The sequence below is a fragment of the Crocuta crocuta genome, unplaced genomic scaffold (genome assembly GCF_008692635.1).
Source record: "Crocuta crocuta isolate KB4526 unplaced genomic scaffold, BGI_CrCroc_1.0 scaffold388, whole genome shotgun sequence".
NCBI lineage: Eukaryota > Metazoa > Chordata > Mammalia > Carnivora > Hyaenidae > Crocuta > Crocuta crocuta.
In genome coordinates, this window is record NW_027528867.1 from 753,677 (window position 1) to 769,970 (window position 16,294).

The 16,294-nt window shown below is 38.4% G+C and overlaps 1 protein-coding gene across 1 annotated transcript in view; it reads right to left on the reverse strand.

The window, feature by feature from the left end:
- The window catches only part of HYDIN (HYDIN axonemal central pair apparatus protein), a 334,542-nt gene that overhangs the window by 262,612 nt on the left and 55,636 nt on the right, over positions 1-16,294 (reverse strand). Inside the window, exon 7 of the mRNA XM_077756337.1 lies at positions 5,086-5,287. Coding sequence (XP_077612463.1) covers positions 5,086-5,287 — 202 coding nt within the window. The remainder of the gene's footprint in view (positions 1-5,085; positions 5,288-16,294) is intronic.

Consider the following 16,294-nt stretch of genomic DNA (forward strand, 5'->3'; position numbering starts at 1 on the left):
ACCAATGGTGAGAGATAACTTATTTAGTTAAGTGAGTGCTCAGTAAGAACCCTGAGTCACCAAATCCCTGTCCCAGGCCCAGCTATTTTCTAAATGACTTCATTAAAACTGTATGTACAGCAATGTCAAATAGTATCTTTTAATAACTTTAGCATTCAGGGTCCTTTGGTCACAGAGCATCAAGAAGTCAAAGAAATGGGTTCAATGTGTTCTTGTCCCAAGGAAGAAAGCATCACAGGATGCACAGGCTTCCTTTTCATTGCTAACTGGAAAGTAGTGTCCAAGGTAAACAGAACAGCACACCTTGTACGCTGCTGGGACAAATTAAAGAGAACTCAATGCACAGAAAGAAAGAAAACCACTTACTCCTGTGAGTGGAATTTTTGATACCTACCTTTACGATACACCCTGAAGAAACAATCATGGATAAAAACAGTGACATAGCCAGAAAGATTTTCTCAAAGTGCTAGCTAAATCACCAATAAATGTGGGTAAATTTGATGTGAGAGACTGAAGGACTGGTTAAACAAATAATAGGAATCATAAACATTACATTTCTTTAGGATATTGGGTTATTGGGAATGCAGTGTGGGGATAAAATGTTTTGTATGGATTGAGGATAATGCTGCATGAACTGATGACAATGATTATCTCAAAACTTAAAACAGAAAACAAAACAGAAAAACACAAAAATTCCCCCAAACACTTCTCCCATGCTGTTGGGATTCATGAATCACTAACAACTGCATAATGTGAAGGGGGTCATGATAAACTGTATGTCTTCTTTGCCCTTTGATTAGAGAAATTGAGCCATGGCTGAGAGTCTAAGAAGGGAACGTGCAACAACACCCTGAGCTGGGTTGACTTCAACAAGGGCTTCAATATACCTCAGTCTATTGTTTGGCCATCTTGTCCTGCTGATATTCATGGTCTCCTACATTCAGAGGGGGTTCTGTTTTACACTGAGGAAACTTCATAACAACATAACATTTCAGCCTTCTATCTCAGTAAAACCATGGATTTAACCCTTTTAACAAACAGTCTGGTAGCCACCTTCAGGCATCAAGCCTATAGACTATAATAAATGTGGAAGAATTGTGTCTCACATACAGTAACATTGAATCAGTAATGTCCCCTCATCCTGGAGATCCTGCTCCTTTGCAGCACCCTCAAAAGGTAGTAACTGGATGCTGAGGGGATTAAAAACTAAGGGCCTGGGGCTTCAAGAGAGAAATACTCCCATATCCACACTTGGCATGGAAAATATGAAGCCATCCATCTTCAAATGGACCATGTAACCCTGGACACCAGGCAACTCTGTGATGACTATTATAAACTGAAGACTAGAGGTCTTCCTTCCTGTTTGCCAAGTACCATTCAAGTCTTCAGATTCTTATACAACCCTAAAGAAGAGAAGGGCCCCTCAAACACAAGTAAGATTAAATTTATTACTAGCCACATGGCAGGTTCAAAGTCCAATTAAAACTGATCTATTTAGAGAAACACATCACTTCCTATACCTGAATGGTGTAGAGTAAATCCATGCTGACAACTTTGTGGGGTCCCATTGAGGATTCTCAGAGTTCTTGTATAGAACAAACTTAGAATTATACCCAAATGCTATTAAAACAATGGCCATGACCTTCATGGAGAAATGGGAAGCAAAAATCCTCAAAACCCCATGCCAAGTCTCTAAACAGAATAAACTGTGATGAGAATGAGTACGAAAGAATCTTGTAGGATGTTTTATAATCTCTCAGGACAAGGAGGAGGAAGCAAGGAAAGAGGAATGAATCTTCCATTTCTGAAGAGATTAATTTCTCTGCAAGTCCCAGAAAAAACATCAACAAAGAGAAAGACCCAAAGGATAATTTTTTAAAGGTCCATATATCTCATTCTGAAGGTTAAAAAAAATGAAAAACAAAACAAATCCCAGAATTTCTTCCTAGGGGGAGTGATATCTTTATTGTCAAAGTCTAGAGCCTGGGATTAGCTCCAGGTCCTCAAATATGGACATGTGTCCTAAGGTTGGTACCAATATGTTTTGGTAGGTAAAGAGAAAGTCATCCTTCTTAGAATGGAAATAATAAACTGCCAGAAAGAAATAAGGTTTCCTATTCTTGAGTAAGGATGAAATTCCTCCACAGAGAAAAGAGATCTCCAAGTCTTGACTCAGGCCACATCATCAAGATGCTGGATTCATCAAGACAGAAACCACAATGGCTAGAATAGGGTCTTGAGACTATCCATGAAAGCAATTAGCATTCTCAACCTCACAGTGAGCAACTTTCAGCCCCTGTAAGATGAATGCCTTAGGACAAGTTTTAAGCTATATATATAACTGGAGAGCAATGGGCAGATTCTTGAGTCTCACCTAAAAATCTACACTGAAGTTTTAAATTCTAGGTCTCTGGGGAGCTACAAAGGGAAACCGTAGTCTCTCAAAGTATGCATGAGCCCATTTAGAATAGATCTTCTCTGTTCCAAGTTGAGGATCAAACTAATTACATTTACCTTGCTTTTCAAGAGGATGGGCATTCCATGGCTCATTATGTCCAGGACAAAAATTCATAATTAATAACATGAACTTTGATTTTAAAAAATACATTAAAAAATAAAAGTTGTGGCAGATTTGGGGACATATCAAGGCACAAGAGAGGCATAGAAGAGAAAAGACACCCGATCAAATAAGAAATTGGGCATAAATGACTTTGTTTCCCCTCTGTTTTACATCTTGCCCTAGGCATCTGGCCCTAGGAGAGGGGGAGGGAGAAGGGAAGGAGCAGCATACTCAATAAACTCTTCATTTAGATCAACCAATCCAGTTTGGAGAAACATGAGTTGTGCTGCCATGTGTCACCCAAAGTGAAATTGGAAGTATTCTTATTTAGTCATCTGAAGCCACTTTTCAAGTTAATTATTAATGGAGGGAGCATGGTCTTAGATGATGAAAGGAGGCTTCCAATCATGGTTATGGAAATACTATTTCATATTATTCCTCTGTTACAAAAAAAAATGCTACAGGGACTAATAGAAAGAGCAAGAGAGATAATAAAAGAAAGACAACACAAGAGAAAAGGAAGAATAAGCCTCAGAATAATATGAAAGAGATAGGGGTACGAGTATAAGGGGAGGTAAAGTAGAGGGGAAAAAAGAAATGTCCATCTGTGTGTCACTGAAATTATATTCTCTATCCCCGGTATCTCTGATAATAATTGGTTCGAACTTTTCTTAAGTTTAACTGTTGAAATTAAATCCCTTAAACAGTTTTTGGACATTGGCACGCCATCAACATGCCTCATACATACAGTCAAACACACAGAGTTGAAGCTAAAGCTGGCTTTCCTTCAGACAGTGTGTACCCATCTTCCAAAAAGATTATGCCCACAGGACAAACAGGATATTGAAACACTGTGTTTACTGGCATTTCTGTGTTTGCACCTGATTTCCTATTTTATCTTTAAACATGCTTGGACCAAGAACACTCATGAACAAGGGTATCAGGACAAATGAAGCAGCAGATGAGCAGTTTTCTCTTGTCTTTTTGAACCACTGGTATTTCTATGCTATGAGGCAAACTAAAGTTTTTAGGCAGGAAAGGCTTTTCTTTTCTCACTTTTTAAAGATGGCACAGTGGTAATCCAGTGATTAAAGCTCATTGTCTGAATGATAAAGCTCTGGTCCACTGTGTCCTGCCATTGTCATAGCTCCTTCTGATTCAATTAGGGGCACACACTGGGGGATTTCTGCCTGGTTTCTGTGGACCTAAGACTTTTATTTTTATCACATACTAACTTGGTTTTAAACAAAGCTTTGAAGCTTCCCAGGGCTAATCTTTAATGAAAATGGAGAGGCAAATAAAAAAGGCTGAAATAAATTCCAATGAAAGCAGCAAAAGTGCTAATTCAGGGAGGGTGGAAGGAGATAAAAATGAAATTGGACTTTAAAAGAGGCAAGGACAGACTCGGTAAGAAGAAATACGCAAAATTTAACAGTGATGAGATTAGTTAAAAGAGTTTGGCTTTTCATTTTATTAATTTTCTCCACTGTCTGAAGTATCATTTTAAAAAGTAGAAGATTAAAGATACCAACAAGGAATCATTATTAAATTATATGGTTAACAAGGATTGAGCAATGCTACTAAAACTGAGAATATAAAAATTATTATATCTAAGCCCTTCTTTTTCCTAATGCTTCCTGTTTTTTGGAAATACTTTTTCACTGAAAAAAATTCCACATTGATCCTAATCCAAAAGAGATTATTTTTAGAAACTATGATATCTAACCAATCTGACTAGGGTTATAAGACAAACTACAGACCTGCAGGTTAGTTTTGAAAGAATAGTGAAAAAATGACATATTTGGTCTTTATTTTTCTTTTCTTTTTTATTAAAAAATTTTTTTTTTAAATATTTTATTTATTCNGGGAGTCACAGACTGAAACAGGCCCCAGGCTCTGAGCTGGCAGTCAGCACAGAGCCCGACGCGGGGCTCGAACCCACGAAACGCGAGATCATGACCTAAGCGAAAGTCGGACGCTTAACCGACTAAGCCACCCAGGCGCCCCGGTCTTTATTTTTCTTTTAAAGTTTATTTATTTATTTTGAGAGAGACAAAGACAGTGCAAGTGGGGGAGAGGAAGAGAGAGAGGGGGAAAAAGAGAGAGTCACAAACAGGCTCCACACTGTGGGCACAGAGCCCAACTTGGGGCTCAAACCCACGTAACTGTGAGATCCTGACCTGAGCCAAAGCCGAGTCGGATGCTTAACCTACTGAGATACCTATGTGCCCATGATATATTTAGTCTTTAAAATCCAGGAGTTTAGCTACTAATAAATTACACCCAGGTTAAGATTAACAGGGGATGGGCAATACTGTGTTCCGCATAGCTTTTTAAATGAAATTCTTTAAGTGAAATTAAAATATTTTAATTCTTTTCTTTAAATGAAAAAACGAGCAACATACACTAGAACTAAGACCTTGTTTGAGTTGTTAAAAACTTACCACAAAAGTCACTGATTTTTCATAATAACTGAGCTTTGAGGTCTCCCAAATTATAGCATATTGGCAATTTTTCTTACAAACCTATACTTTTCTCTGTCTTCTTCTTCCTGGGTAGCAAATATCTTCCACTGGAAATGTGCAATGATGTTACTGCGGTTGTGAATAGTTATATTTCGCTGGCTGGTCAGAGATATGTAGGTTTTCTCAATGATCAAGGAATTCCTGTCCAGTCTTATATTCATGTCTATGGCAGCTCCATACAGAGATAAAAATATTTTTTCACCTAGAAATTAACAAAGTATAAATACACTTTGAGAATTTTTTCTAGAATGATGCTACTAGGCTATTTTTCCCCAAGATAAAGTGATAGCACAAGTACTAGACATTTTATTCTTTTTCTTCCCTATCAATCCACAGATCAGACATGATCAGTAAACTTAAGTATTATGTCTGGTGTAGTTATAGAGAATCAGACTATCTTATTTGGTCACTGTAAAAACCACATAAAATATGAATTGCTATGGTACGTATGACAAGACTGTTTCTTCCTTGTAATATTTTAAAATCCTAAAGCCTGACCAAGAGGGTACTTGAGTTTTAGAATTATATCATATGCCTCGTCTTTATTCCAAACATGAATTGGAAATCTGATTCCTTTTTTTTTTTAAGAAATTGCTTTTTTTTAAGTTTACTCATTTATTTTGAGAGAGAGAGAGAGAGTGGGAGGGGCAGAGAAAGAGAGAGAGAGAGAGAGAGAGAGAGAGAGAGATTCCCAAGCAGGTTCCACACTGCCAGCACAGAGCCCAATGTGGGGCTTGAACTCATGAACGATGAGATGAGATCATGACCTAATTAAGAGTCCGTTGCTTAACTGAATAAGCTACCCAGAGCCACACAGCACCCTCTTTCTTTAATGTTATTTTATTTTTGGGAGCGAGAGAAAGCACAATTAGGAGACTGGCAGAGAGGGACACAGAGGATCCAAAGCAGGCTCTGCACTGAGAGCACAGAGCCAAATGCAGGGCTCAAACTAATAGCCATGAGTTCACGACCTGAGTGGAAGTCAGAGGCTCAACCGACTGAGCCACCCAGGGGCCCCTGAAATTCTGATTCTTTTTTTTAATGTTTATTTTTGAGAGAGAGGGAGAGACCCAGTATAAGCAGGGAAGCCGCAGAGAGAGAGGGAGACAGAATCTGAAGTGGACTCCAGGCTTCAAGCTATCAGCACAAAGCCCAATTCAGGGCTTGAACTCACCAGCCATGAAATCATGAACCAAAGTCAGATGCTTAACCCATGTGCCCTTGATTCTTAAAGTAACTATATCAAGTATATCCGGGAAGAGCTACACATCATGCAAGGATCTAAGTCCAATCAAAGGAGATCAGAAAAAAAGAATAACTTCATTAGTGAAAAGCTATTTAAAAGGAACCACTTCTTTAAACAGCAGCAATGAAAACAAAAATGAAACACACACACACACACACACACACACACACATTCTATCTGGATTATATAGTTACATAGTCATTACATAAAAAGAAGACAAACTAGGGGCACCTGTATAGCTCAGTTGGTTAAACATCTGACTTCAGCTCAGATCATGATCTCACAGTTTGTGAGGTCAAGACCCATATTGGGCTCACTGTTGTCAGCAGATCCCATCCCCCTGTCTCTCTGCCTCTCCCCTTGTGTACTTTCTTTCGCTCAAAAATAAATAAATAAATAAATAAATAAATAAGGTATGTATTCTTGTCAACTTTTAAACTTTCTGATGAGCTAAATTTAACAATCTGATAAGTGAAAAATTCATTGTTGTTTTAATTTGCATAGTCTTAATTATGGGTGATATTGAACACCTTTTCATCTATTAATTGGACGTGTGTGTGTGTGTGTGTGTGTGTGTGTGCACGCGCGCATGTAGTTTTTTTTCTGTGAGATGCCTAATATAGCCTTGGTCATTTTCCTTTTGAGGAGTTTACCTTTTGCTTATTGATTTGTGAGACCTTTATGATATTAAAAAATTAGCTTTTGGGGCACCTGGGGGCTCAGTTAGTTAAGCGTCCAACTTTGGCTCAGGTCATGATCTCAAAGTTTGTGGGTTCAAGCCCCACGTCAGGCTCTATGCTGACAGTTTAGAGCCTGGAGTCTCCTTCGGATTCTATGTCTCCCTCTCTCTCTACCCCTCCCCTGCTCATGCTCTATCTCTCTGTCTCTCATATTAAAAAAATTTTTTTAATTAGCTTTTTGTGATACATGTATTTTTTCCCTCTTTTAGACATATGAATTTCTTTATGACTTCTTTCTGAATAGGTCTTTTTTTCTTAGTCTTTATGTAGTCTAATTCTTTTCTTTATGGGTTTTAAAAATAAGTTTATATATTTTTAAATTACATTCTTATCTCAACTTCCACCACCCCTTTAAAAGTAGCTCCTTTCTTGGGGCACCTGGGTGGCTCAGTTGGTTGGGCATCCACCTTCGGCTCAGGTCATGATCTCACTGCTCATGAGTTCGAGCCCCGTGTCAGGCTCTGTGCTGACAGCTCAGAGCCTGGAGCCTGCTTCAGATTCTGTGTCTCCCTCTCTCTCTGATCCTCCCCTGCTCATGCTGTCTCTCTCTGTCTCTCAAAAATAAAGAAAATATTTAAAAAATTTTTTTCAGTAGATCCTTTCTTAAAGAAATTAAGGAGACCATAAACAGGTCTGGCTCATTGTACTACTTAATATCAGATATATGTGATTTTTTCTCCAACAATGATACTAAACTACCAGGCTAAAGTTTTAGGAAAATAGGACTGAAGAGATCAATGAGCATGCATGGTAGAACATATATGAACACATATGGAGAAAGTTAACTCTGAAATAGGGTTCAGGGTTATATATTATACTGGAATTGTCTATATCTTGCAGAGAACTTCAGTGCTTGGATCTGGCGATCATGGACTGGTTTCACCCTCAGAAGCCTAGCATAAACAACTCATTTCTCTTTAGAGGAAAGAACCTGTATCCAAAAGGTAAAGAGACTTCAAAATTTTCAACATTTTTTAAATACATAGCCAAATATAACCAGGCATGCAAAGAAACAAAACTCTATTTGTTTGAATGAGGAGATATAAGAAAAACAGAAACAGATTAACAAAGAATTATATACTAGAATCATCATATACAGACTGAAAACCAGCACTGCTTAAAGAAATAAAAGATGAGCTTGAAGCTATACCAAACAAATGGAAAATCAAACAAAGATCTAGAAAACGTGAATAAGAGTCATACTCTAGGCTCTTATAGATACAAAATAAAATCACCTAAAATTTTAAAACTGTAGAAATAAGATTAAAGGACAATTTTAATAATTTTATGAAAAATTAGAAAAATATAATATGATTCTGAAAATATGAAAGGCAATGAAGAAATAAAAATACATGAAAAATGAATGATGAATGAGTAAAAGACTAGGCAGATGGAGTGAGAAGGAATAAAAGGCGGGTGAGCCAGAGTGCACTGTTTGGGGCCAGACCCTCAGGGGTTTTCTGAGAGCAGGTGTTAAGGGAGAAAGAAGAAGGGAACAGGAGAGAAACAGAAAAATGGAAAAGTGACCAGGTCTGAAGCTGAAGGCTACCTCAAGAAACAAGCCAAAGTACACATGGTGGAGAGTCCTAAATACCACTACGAGTAGGGTAGTAAAATAACCAAAGTCTCAACAAGAGAGACCAAGAGACACCATTGAAAGAACACTTCCTGAACGGACAGCCCCTGGACACTCAAAGAACCTTCTTTAATACAGCAGTACTCGCAGATGCAGAGTGCATAACAAGCTTTTAAAACTAATAAGAGATAGAAAGCTAACCAACATGACAAATGGAAGAAGTCTCCTCCAAAGAAATTCCAGGAAGAAATGACAGCTGAAGAACTGCTAAAAACAGATATAAGCAACATAACTGAACAAGAATTTAGAACAATAGTCATTAAATTAATAGCTGGGCTTGAAAAAGGCATGGAAGGCATCAGAGAAACTATTGCTACAAAGACTATGGAGCTTAAAAATAGTTGTGATGAATTTAAAAATGCTATAAATGAGATGCATAATAAAATGGAGGCATCAAATGCACGGATTGAGGAGGCAGAGAGGAGAATAGGTGAATTAGAAGACACATTACAGAAAAAGGGAAAGCTGAGGAAAAGAGAGATAAACTGATCCAGGAACACAAAAGGAGAGTTCGAGAGCGGAGTGATATAATCAAACGGAACAGAGAGAGGGGGCAAGATGGCGGAGAAGTAGGGAGCTTCGTACATTGCACTCACCCCCATATCTTACACGGAAAAGATCTGAAGCCATAGGAAACCTGACAGAACCCAAGAGATTGGGAGAAAAAGGATGCAGAATCCACTGAGAAAGACTTCTAACGTGAGTGTGAACTGGGGAAGATAAAATCAGGCTGGGACCGGAGACTCGAGGGACCGGGGCTCTCCCCCTCTGCGGGGAGTGAGGGGGAAAAAGAGAGAGGCTGAAACCGCTCAAGACACGGTCCCTGTCGCTGGGAAACAGAAAAACCTCCGCTCGGGGCACAGAAGGACCTTGGGCGCCTGTGTGCCAGGTCCCTGCACGCCAACTCGTCCCGGAGGGGCTGCGCGCTGACCACTTCTTGGTGCTCTTGGCTGGCTAGACCCTTAGATGAGCTGCGCATCTCCGCGCCATCGTGCTCCTCGCTGGCTGGACTCCTGGAGGGACGGCGTGTGTACCGGGCCTCTGCACTCCTGGCTGGCTGGAACTCTAGAGGGAAGGCGAAGAGCTTAAAAACTGGGAGATTTGCCTGCGAGTTCGTGTTTCGGGTGACGAGACACAGAGGGACCTGGTTTCCCTCTCTCCAGCGGGCCCGGCGTGCCGCGCAGGCAAACCCCCACCCATGCTCGCCAACCCGACCTGGAGGAGGAGAAGGGAGCAGCAATTCTGGCTCCACTCCCAGGGCTAAGCAAAAGGCTTGGAATTGCCCTGAGGGGATCACCTGCGAGGTTGTGTCTATGGCAATTTCAGAGGGGTGCGTGGACTGGGATTAGGAAACTAGGCCTGGTCTAGGTTAAAGAGTGCAACCCACTTTGGCTGCACCCCTGGCACGAGGAGTTTACACACCCAAAAAAGCGAGGTGCTAGCGCTTGGTTCAAGAAGGGACTGGAGCGCCGCCACTCTCCTCCCCACAGCCACCAAGGCAGAACTCCCTCCTGACGCATTGGATCACACCACGCCCATTCCTGCTTGAGAGCTGCCCTCCTCCTCTTTTTTTTTCTCTTCCTTTTTTTTCTTTTCTTTCCTGGAAAGAAAATCTGACCTGATTAACTCTGGTCACCAGGCTTGTTTAAACAGTCACATTTAGTCCATTTTGTAGATTAAATTCTACACCTACCACCTTTTCATCTCTTTCTCTCAGGAGTGAGTAGACTATATAGTTTCTCTGGATAACACCAGCGTCCTTCTCTCACCTATCCAACCATATTCTACCCTTTAGCTCTTTGAAAAAAGCTTCTTATCCCTTCTGCTTGTTCATTCTATTTCCAATTTTGCCTCATCCCCGCCCTGTCTTCTCTCTCTTTCTCTATGCTCTTCAACCAGCACTGCATACACCCGGCTATTTAATTGTAGCTGGGAAATCCAGTTATATACTTTAAACTGCTCTTTGTCCATCAGTTTTCTTCTTTTTCCCTTTTCTTTTCTTCTTTTTGACCTTTTTATGTATTTTTCTATTTTCTATTATTCGCCTTCCCTCTTCCATTTTTTCTCTTAACTTTTTCATTTCCCCTCTTGGTTTGCATGCTAGTTGGATTTGTCTGTGCATTTGTGTGCCTCTGCTCCCTGTGTTTGTCGGTCTGTTTGCTTCTCCAGGGCTACCTCAAGGAACAAGCCAAAGTAAACTTGGGTGGAGAGTCCCAAATATCACTACGAGTAGGAAAATAAAATAACCAAGGTCCGAACAAGAGAGACAAAAAGATACCATTCAAAAAACACTCTTCGAAAGGATAGGCCCTGGACAGTCAAAGAGTCTTCTTGGGTAAAACAGTGCTCACAGGTGCAGAGAGCATAACAAGTCTTTAAAACTAACAAGAGACAGAAAGCTAACTAAAATGATGAAACAAAAGAGCTCTCCTCCAAAGAATTCCAAGAAGAATTGACAGCTAATGAACTGCTCAAAACAGATATAAGCAGCATAACTGAACAAGATATTAGAACAATAATCATAGAATTAATAGCTGGGCTTGATAAAAGCATAGAGGACATCAAAGAAACTATGCTACAAACAACATGGAGAATAAAAATAGGCATGATGATGGGGCTCCTGGGTGGCTTAGTCGGTTAAGCGTACGACTTTCGCTTAGGTCACGATCTCACAGTTTGTGGGTTCGAGCCCCGCGTCGGGCTCTGTGCTGGCTGCCAGCTCAGAGCCTGGAGCCTGTTTCAGAGTCTGTGACTCCCTCTCTCTCTGACCCTCCCCTGCTCACGCTGTCCCTCTCTCTCTCTCCTAGAAATAAATTAAAAAACATTAAAAAAATAGGCATGATGAATTTTAAAAATGCAATAAATGAGATACATAATAAATTAGAGGTCTCCAATGCATGGAATGAAGAGGCAGAATGGAGAATAAGTAATTAGAAGACACCATTATAGAAAAAGAGGAAACTGAGAAAAAAAGAGACCAACTGATCCAGGAACAGGATTCGAGAGCTCAGCGATACGGTCAAACACAACAATATCCGTATCATAGGAATCCCAGAAGAGGAAGAGAGAGGGAAAGGTGCTGAAGGAGTCCTGGAACAAATTATAGCAGAGAACCTCCCCAACCAGGGGAAGGAAGTAAACGTTGAAATACAAGAGGCACAGAGGATTCCCCTCAGACGTAATTTGAATCTATCTTCGGCACAGCATATCATAGTAAAAATGGCAAAATATAAGGACAAAGAGAGAATTTTGAAAGCAGCTTGGGAGAAAAGGGCCCTAACATACAAAGGGAAACCTATCAGAGTGGTGACAGACTATCTACTGAAACTTGGCAGGCCAGAAAGGATTGGCAGGAGATCGTCAATGTGATGAGCGGAAAAAATATGCAGCCAAGAATCCTCTATCCAGCAAACCTGTCATTCAGAATAGAAGGAGAGATAAAAGTCTTCCCAAATAAACAAAAATTGAAAGAATTCATCACCACTAAACCAACCCTACAAGAATTTCCTGAGGGGGACTCTGTGAGGGAAATGTTGCAGGGAACGCAAGGTATCAGAGACACCACCACAGGCATGAATCCTACAAAGAACACAATGACTCTAAACCCATATTTTTCAATAATNTATAATTACAGGGTCTATCCATCAGGAAGGGCTAACAATTATAAATGTCTACACACCGAATACTGAAGCACCCAATACGTAAAACAATTAATCACAAACAGAAACAATCTTATGGATAAGAATGTGCTAATAGCAGGGGACTTTAATACTCCACTTACAGCAATGGATAGATCAACCAGACAGAAAATCACTAAAGAAACAATGGACTTGAATGACACATTGGACCAGATGGATTTGACAGATATATTTAGAACTCTACATCCTGTGGCCATGGAATTCACTTTCTTCTCAAGTACACATGGCACATTCTCCAAGATAGATCACATACCGGGATATAAAGCAGCCCCCGATAAATATAAAAGAATTGAGATCATACCATGCACACTCTCAGATCACAATGCTATGAAACTTGAAATCAATCACAGGAAGAAGTCTGGAAAACTTCCAAAAACATGGAGGTTAAAGAACACCCTACCAAAGAACGAACGGGCCAATCAAGCAATTAGATTAGAAATTAAAAAACATATGGAAACAAATGAAAATGAAAACACAACAATTCAAAATCTATGGGATGCGGCAAAGGCAGTCCTAAGGGGAAAGTACCTTGCACTCCAGGCCTATTTCAAGAAATTAGAAAAAGCGCAAGTACAAAATCTAACAGCGCACCTACAGGAACTAGAGGGAGAGCAACAAGGGCACCCCAAACCCAGTAGGAGAAGAGAAATAATAAAAATCAGGGCAGAAATAAACAACATAGAAACCAAAAAGCAGTTGAACAGATCAATGAAATTAAGAGTTGGTTTTTTGAAAAAACAAACAAATTGGCAAACCTCTAGCCAGGCTTCTCAAAAAGAAAAGAGAAAGCACTCAAATAGACAAAATCCTGAATGAAAATGGACTTATTACAACCAACCCCTCAGAAATATAAGCAATTATCAGGGATACTATGAGAAATAATATGCCAACAAGTTGGACAACTTAAGAGAAATGGACAAACTCCTAAACACATACTCACTACCAAAATTCACATGGAAAGAGATAGAAAATATGAACAGACCCATAACTAGTGAAGAAATTGAATCAGTTATCAAAAATCTCCCAACAAACAAGAGCCCTGGGCCATATGGTTTCCCTGGGGAATTCTGCCAGACACTTAAAACAGAATTAATACCCATTCTTCTCAAGCTATTCTAAAAAACAGAAATTGAAGGAAAACTTCGGACTCATTTTACGAAGCCAGCATCACTTTGATTCCCTAGTCAGACAGAGACCTAGCAAAAAAAGAGAACTACTGGCCAATATCCTTAATGAATACGGATGCAAAAATCCTCAACAACATACGTGCAAATCATATTCAACAGCGCATAAAAAGAATTATCCATCCTGATCAAGTGGGATTCATTCGTGAGTTACAGGACTGTTTCAATATTCGCAAATCAATCAATGTGATACATCACATTAACAAAAGAAAAGATAAAAACCATATGATCCTGTCGATAGATGCAGAAAAAGCATTTGACAAAATACAGCATACCTTTATTTATTTATAAATAAATAAAAAGTAAAGGATTATAAATTAGCATTATTTTTCTTTTAGCACTTGAATAATGCCACCTTACTATCTTCTGGCTTCCATAATTTCAGCTGAAAAGTTTGTCATCTGTATTATTAGCATGCCCTTTAAATTAATAAGTCTTTTTTCTTCTGACCCCTTTTATGACATCCTCTTTGCTTTAGTTTTCAGCAGTATTTGTATAAGGGTTTGCTAAGCTTTGTGAATCGTGAATTAATGTCATTCAGCATTTTGGGAACATTCTCAGCCACTGTATTTTAAAATATTGTTTTACCCCACTCTTTCCTCTATTTCTAAAACTACAGTTATATGTATGTTGACCTTTTGACTATGTTCTACATATCTTTTTATTTCTGCTCTATTTTTTCCCATTCTATTTTGTCTCTCTCTGTGCTTCAGTTTAGATATTTTCAGGTTTACTAGCTCTGTCTTCTGCTATGTCCATTCTACTGTTAAGCTAACACAATTAGTTTTTCATTTCCAACACTATATTTTCAGTGTAACATTGGTATTAAAATAGGACAATATATATACTGATTAAACTTCTGAATATCAATGTAAAATCCTAAATTAAAAATTAACAATCATAAGTCATCAGCACATTAAAAAGATGTGCTAAATAAAAATTAACAATCATAATTTATCAGCACATTAAAAGATACTTCACAACCAAGTGGCGTTTATTTTGGGAATAAAAAGATGGCTCACTATTAGAAAATCTATTAATACAGAATAGATCTAAGGAGAAAAATTATATAATGTTCTCCACTGATGCTGCAAAAGAATTTTACAAAATTAAAACCATATTTTTAATTTTAAAAACTCAAGAACATAGGAACTGAGAGAATTAAAACATAATATAAAGTCTCATAATTAAAACAGCACTAAGAGACAGATAAATGGAATAGAATAAAAAGTTACAATAGGCCCAAATACATGCTGGAATGTATTATATTACATAAGCAGCATTTCAAATCATTGGTGTAACAATAAACTTTGTGTAAAAAAAAAAGTGCTATTGGGACAGCTTGGTAACCATAGGGAGAAACAGATCTTACATCTAACAATAGAATGGATGCTAAATGAATAAGATATTTAGGTGTTCAGTATGAATCCATGAAAGTAGAACAATACCCAGTATTTCTAACTTTAGAGGGGTAAGTTTTCTAACCATCTCAAAATTCAGTCCTCTAAAGCATATTAAGAAATTCTATCTCATAAAAATGAAAAAAGAAATTTTGCACAGTGCAAAAATGTGTAAGTAAAAACAAAAGAAAAAAAGTGGTTAAAATATTTGCACCGCATATCTGAGACAAAGGAATTATATCCCCGAATATGCAAAAAAGTCTTAGACCTCAGTAAGATAATCTACTACAAGAATGGAATAGTGTTGTATAAAAAAGAAATATACAGGTCCCCTATATTAAAAGATGCTTAACTTCACTCATATTAAAAGTGACAAAGCTAAAAATGTATTTATATACCATTTCCTCCAAACACATTGGTAGAACAAAAGTTTGAGAACATAATCTGTCATCAAGACTGTGTAAAGAAGGCACTCTCACACATTGTTGTGGGAATGCAAAAAAATTCTTCCTCACTCTCAGGGTGAATTTAGTGACACAGATTAAAATTCTATCAAACTTATAAAACAACTTGCCCTCTGGCCAACTTCTAGGAATTTATCCTATAGACAAGTTAGAATAAGATCAAGAGTGTTCAGTACAAAGGCTCCACCAAAAAACTGCTAGAACTGACACCTGAATTCAGCAGTCACAGGATATAAAATCAATGTACAGAAATCTGTTGCATATCTATACACCAATAGTGAAGCAACAGAAAGAGAAATCAAGGAATTGCACAAAAACCCACAAAATACCAGGAATAAACCTAACCAAAGAGGTGAAAGATCTGTATGCTGAAAACTATAGAAAGGTTATAAAAGAAATTGAAGAGGACACAAAATATGAAAACACATCCCATGCTCATAGATTGGAAGAACAAATATTGTTAAAATGTAGATACTACCCAAAGCAATATACATATTTAAAGCAATCCCTATCAAAATAACACCAACATTCTTCACAGAGCTAAATGTCCTAAAATTGTTAGCCAACAATAGTAAAATGTATATGGAACCAGAAAAGACCCTGAATAGCCAAAGCAATCCTGAAAAAGGAAACCAAGCCTGGAGGCATCACAATCTCAGACATCAAGATGTATTACAAAGCTGTAATCATCAAGACAGTATGATACTGGCACAAGAACAGACACATAGATCAATGGAACAAAATAGAGAGCCCAGAAGTAGACCCACAAACATATGACCAACTAATCTCTGACAAAGCAGGAAAGAATATCCAATGGAAAAAATACAGTCTCTTCATCAAA